Source organism: Jaculus jaculus, chromosome 7 (genome assembly GCF_020740685.1).
Source record: "Jaculus jaculus isolate mJacJac1 chromosome 7, mJacJac1.mat.Y.cur, whole genome shotgun sequence".
NCBI lineage: Eukaryota > Metazoa > Chordata > Mammalia > Rodentia > Dipodidae > Jaculus > Jaculus jaculus.
The window spans coordinates 70449393-70453033 of NC_059108.1; the positions used below are offsets into that span (position 1 = coordinate 70449393).

Genomic DNA, 3641 nt, shown 5'->3' on the forward strand with positions numbered 1-3641 from the left:
CCCTAGTATTATGGATGTGTGCTGCCACTCCTTGGTTAAGATGAAACATTCAGAACAATGAGGGATATTTTATCTGCCTGGGCTGCTATGACAAAATATCCAAGATTGGGTAGGTGCTTTATAAAAACCAGAAACTGGCATGTGCTCCGGGCTTCCCTCCGCCTCTGGCTCCGGACGTGTCTCCACCGCTGCTGCTGCTGCTGCTGCTGCACAGCCGACTCTCGCAGGGATCCAGGCGGCCACCAGCGACCGAAAATGCCCCGGCCAATCAATGTCCGCGTGACCACCATGGATGCGGAGCTGGAGTTCGCCATCCAGCCCAACACCACCGGGAAGCAGCTTTTCGACCAGGTGGTAAAGACTATTGGCCTCCGGGAGGTATGGTACTTTGGCCTCCAGTATGTGGACAATAAAGGATTTCCCACCTGGTTGAAACTTGATAAAAAGGTGTCCGCACAGGAGGTCAGGAAAGAGAACCCCGTCCAGTTCAAGTTCCGGGCCAAGTTCTACCCCGAGGATGTGTCCGAAGAGCTCATCCAGGACATCACGCAGAAGCTGTTCTTCCTGCAGGTGAAGGAGGGCATTCTCAGCGACGAGATCTACTGTCCCCCCGAGACGGCTGTGCTCCTGGGCTCCTATGCCGTACAGGCCAAGTTCGGGGACTATAACAAGGAGCTTCACAAGTCTGGGTACCTCAGCTCCGAGCGGCTGATCCCTCAGAGAGTCATGGACCAGCACAAGCTTACCAGGGACCAGTGGGAGGACCGGATCCAGGTGTGGCATGCGGAGCACCGGGGCATGCTCAAAGACAGCGCCATGCTGGAATACCTGAAGATTGCCCAGGACCTGGAAATGTACGGAATCAACTATTTCGAGATCAAAAACAAGAAAGGAACAGACCTTTGGCTTGGAGTTGACGCCCTGGGACTTAACATTTATGAGAAAGATGACAAGTTGACCCCAAAGATTGGCTTCCCTTGGAGCGAAATCAGGAACATCTCTTTCAATGACAAAAAGTTCGTTATCAAGCCCATCGACAAGAAGGCTCCTGACTTTGTGTTCTACGCTCCCCGCCTGAGAATCAACAAGCGGATCCTGCAGCTCTGCATGGGGAACCACGAGCTGTACATGCGCCGCAGGAAGCCGGACACCATCGAGGTGCAGCAGATGAAGGCCCAGGCGCGGGAGGAGAAGCACCAGAAGCAGCTGGAGCGGCAACAGTTGGAAACCGAGAAGAAGAGGAGAGAGACCTTGGAGAGGGAAAAGGAGCAGATGCTGCGCGAGAAGGAGGAATTGATGATGCGGCTGCAGGACTACGAGCAGAAGACCAAGAAGGCCGAGAAAGAGCTCTCAGAGCAGATCGAGAGGGCGCTCCAGCTGGAGGACGAGAAGAAGCGAGCCCAGGAGGAGGCCGAGCGCCTGGAGGCTGACCGTGTGGCCGCCCTGCGGGCCAAGGAGGAGCTGGAGAGACAGGCCCAGGATCAGATAAAGAGCCAGGAGCAGCTGGCCACAGAGCTGGCGGAGTACACCGCCAAGATCGCGCTGCTGGAGGAGGCACGGCGACGCAAGGAGGACGAAGTTGAGGAGTGGCAGCACCGGGCCAAGGAAGCCCAGGACGACCTGGTGAAGACCAAGGAGGAGCTGCACCTGGTAATGACGGCGCCCCCGCCGCCCCCAGCCTACGAGCCCGTGAACTTCCACGTGCAGGAAGGTCTGCAGGACGAGGGTGCGGATCCCACGGGCTACAGCGCCGAGCTGTCCAGCGAGGGCATCCTGGACGACCGCAACGAGGAGAAGCGCATCACCGAGGCCGAGAAGAACGAGCGTGTCCAGCGGCAGCTGCTGACCCTGAGCAACGAGCTGTCCCAGGCCAGAGATGAGAACAAGAGGACCCACAATGACATCATCCACAACGAGAACATGAGGCAAGGCCGGGACAAGTACAAGACGCTGCGGCAGATCCGGCAGGGCAACACCAAGCAGCGGATCGACGAGTTCGAGGCGATGTAAAAGGCCGGGACTGAGGGTGGAGGGCGCCTCGCCGCGGGGCTCTGCCGCACTTGGCTCTTGAGTACTCTAAATCTAGAAACCTCCCTCCCTGCCCCCAATGTGTTCCAGTACCTTAAAAAAAAAAAAAAAAAAGAGCAGTTACCTGGCAGAAGTGTTCTGGCCCGGAACCCATGGAAGCCTTCCCGGTTGATTCTTCCAGCTGTATCATAGTGCCAAACAGGCCTGATTTTGATGCGAGTAACGGAATCTCTTCCTGCTTCATGCTTGGAGCAGGGCCGATGGGCTTCAGGTGCCTGTAAAGCCTAACAAGCTTCGCGCCGGCCCACATGACTCGAGGTTCACTGTCATTAAGACCACACTCCGCGGCTCACATGTGTGCCATACCTTCCCTAGTTTTGAAATGAGCTGATTGTTTGATTTGTTCTTGATTTCTATGAAGGATCCCTCTCTGCGTTTTGAGGGGTGAAAATTATTCTGAAATTTGAGTCTTATTAAACACTCCTCCCCACACAATGATTTCCTCCCTCCAGACACCAGTGGAGGCTGCTGACAGAATCTGTAGCAGTCATTTAGAGTGAACAGTACAGGACTCTCTGATTTAAAAAGCAAAACAAAAAAAAAACCTTGTTTTCATCCTTAACTGTTAGAATACATTGTTGGACTTATATACCTAATGATCTGCTATAGAGTATAGTATTTATATATGTGATAATATGGGTTTGTAACATTAGTTTTAAAAAGGGAAAGTTTTGTTCTGTATATTTTGTTACCTTTTACAGAATAAAAAAAAATATTACATATTAAAACCATGTCAAAAAAAAAAAAAACCAGAAACTTCTTTCATCATGTTTCTGAAGGCTGGGAAGTCCAAAATTAGTGTGGTAGCAGTTTAAGGTTCAGCCTCTCTGCTTTCAAGATGATACCTTGAAATTTTGCATCCTGAGGAGGAGAAGAAAGCATGGTAGGAAATGGAAGGGCAAGACATCCAAATGCTATGTGAAACTTATTTTTTAAAGGTCTCAATTCCATTCGTAAGTGGAGCAGCCCCTATGATCTAATCACCTCTTAAAGGTCTCACCTTTAAATTCTATCACATTGAATGTTAAATGATTTAGGAAGGGGCATGTTCAAGCCATAGCAGTGTGGTGACTGACAGATGTATATGTAAGTCCTTTGGAATGGTTTTCCATCAACTTTAGATGAAGCCCCATTTCCTCTTAGATCCTGCCTCTGCCTCTCTTCTCAGTCATTTATTTATTTATTTATATTTATGAGAGAGAGAGAGAGCAGAGAGAAAGAGAGAGAGAGAAAGGAAGGAAGGAAGGAAGGTAGGAAGGAAGGAAGGAAGGAAAGAAGGAAGGAAGGAAGGAAGACAGAACAGCATGCCAGGGCCTCCAGCTACTGCAAACTCCAGACACATATGCCACCTTGTGCATCTGGCTTATGTGAGTACTAGGGAATCGAACCTGGGTCCTTAGGCTTCACAGGCAAACACCTTAACCGCTCAGCCTTTTCACCAGCCAGCACTTATCAGTCTTTTTCTTTTTACAGCATCACTCCTTGTGCTTAGGAGCTTTATTCCTACTAATAACAGGGCATGGGCATCATTGTTTTGCTTTCCTATTTGTCCT

The 3641-nt window shown here is 50.6% G+C and overlaps 1 protein-coding gene across 1 annotated transcript; it reads left to right on the top strand.

Annotated features, from left to right (window-relative positions):
- The first annotated feature begins 205 nt into the window (after positions 1-205).
- Positions 206-2795, top strand: LOC123462240 (ezrin-like). Its single transcript, XM_045155263.1, has one exon. The coding sequence runs from the start codon at positions 256-258 to the stop codon at positions 2008-2010; it is 1755 nt and encodes a 584-aa protein (XP_045011198.1). The 5' UTR covers positions 206-255; the 3' UTR covers positions 2011-2795.
- The last annotated feature ends 846 nt before the right edge of the window (positions 2796-3641 follow it).

Bases quoted from the DNA above. Each gene is read 5' to 3' on its own strand.
- LOC123462240 (XM_045155263.1), top strand. From the start codon at position 256: ATGCCCCGGCCAATCAATGTCCGCGTGACCACCATGGATGCGGAGCTG.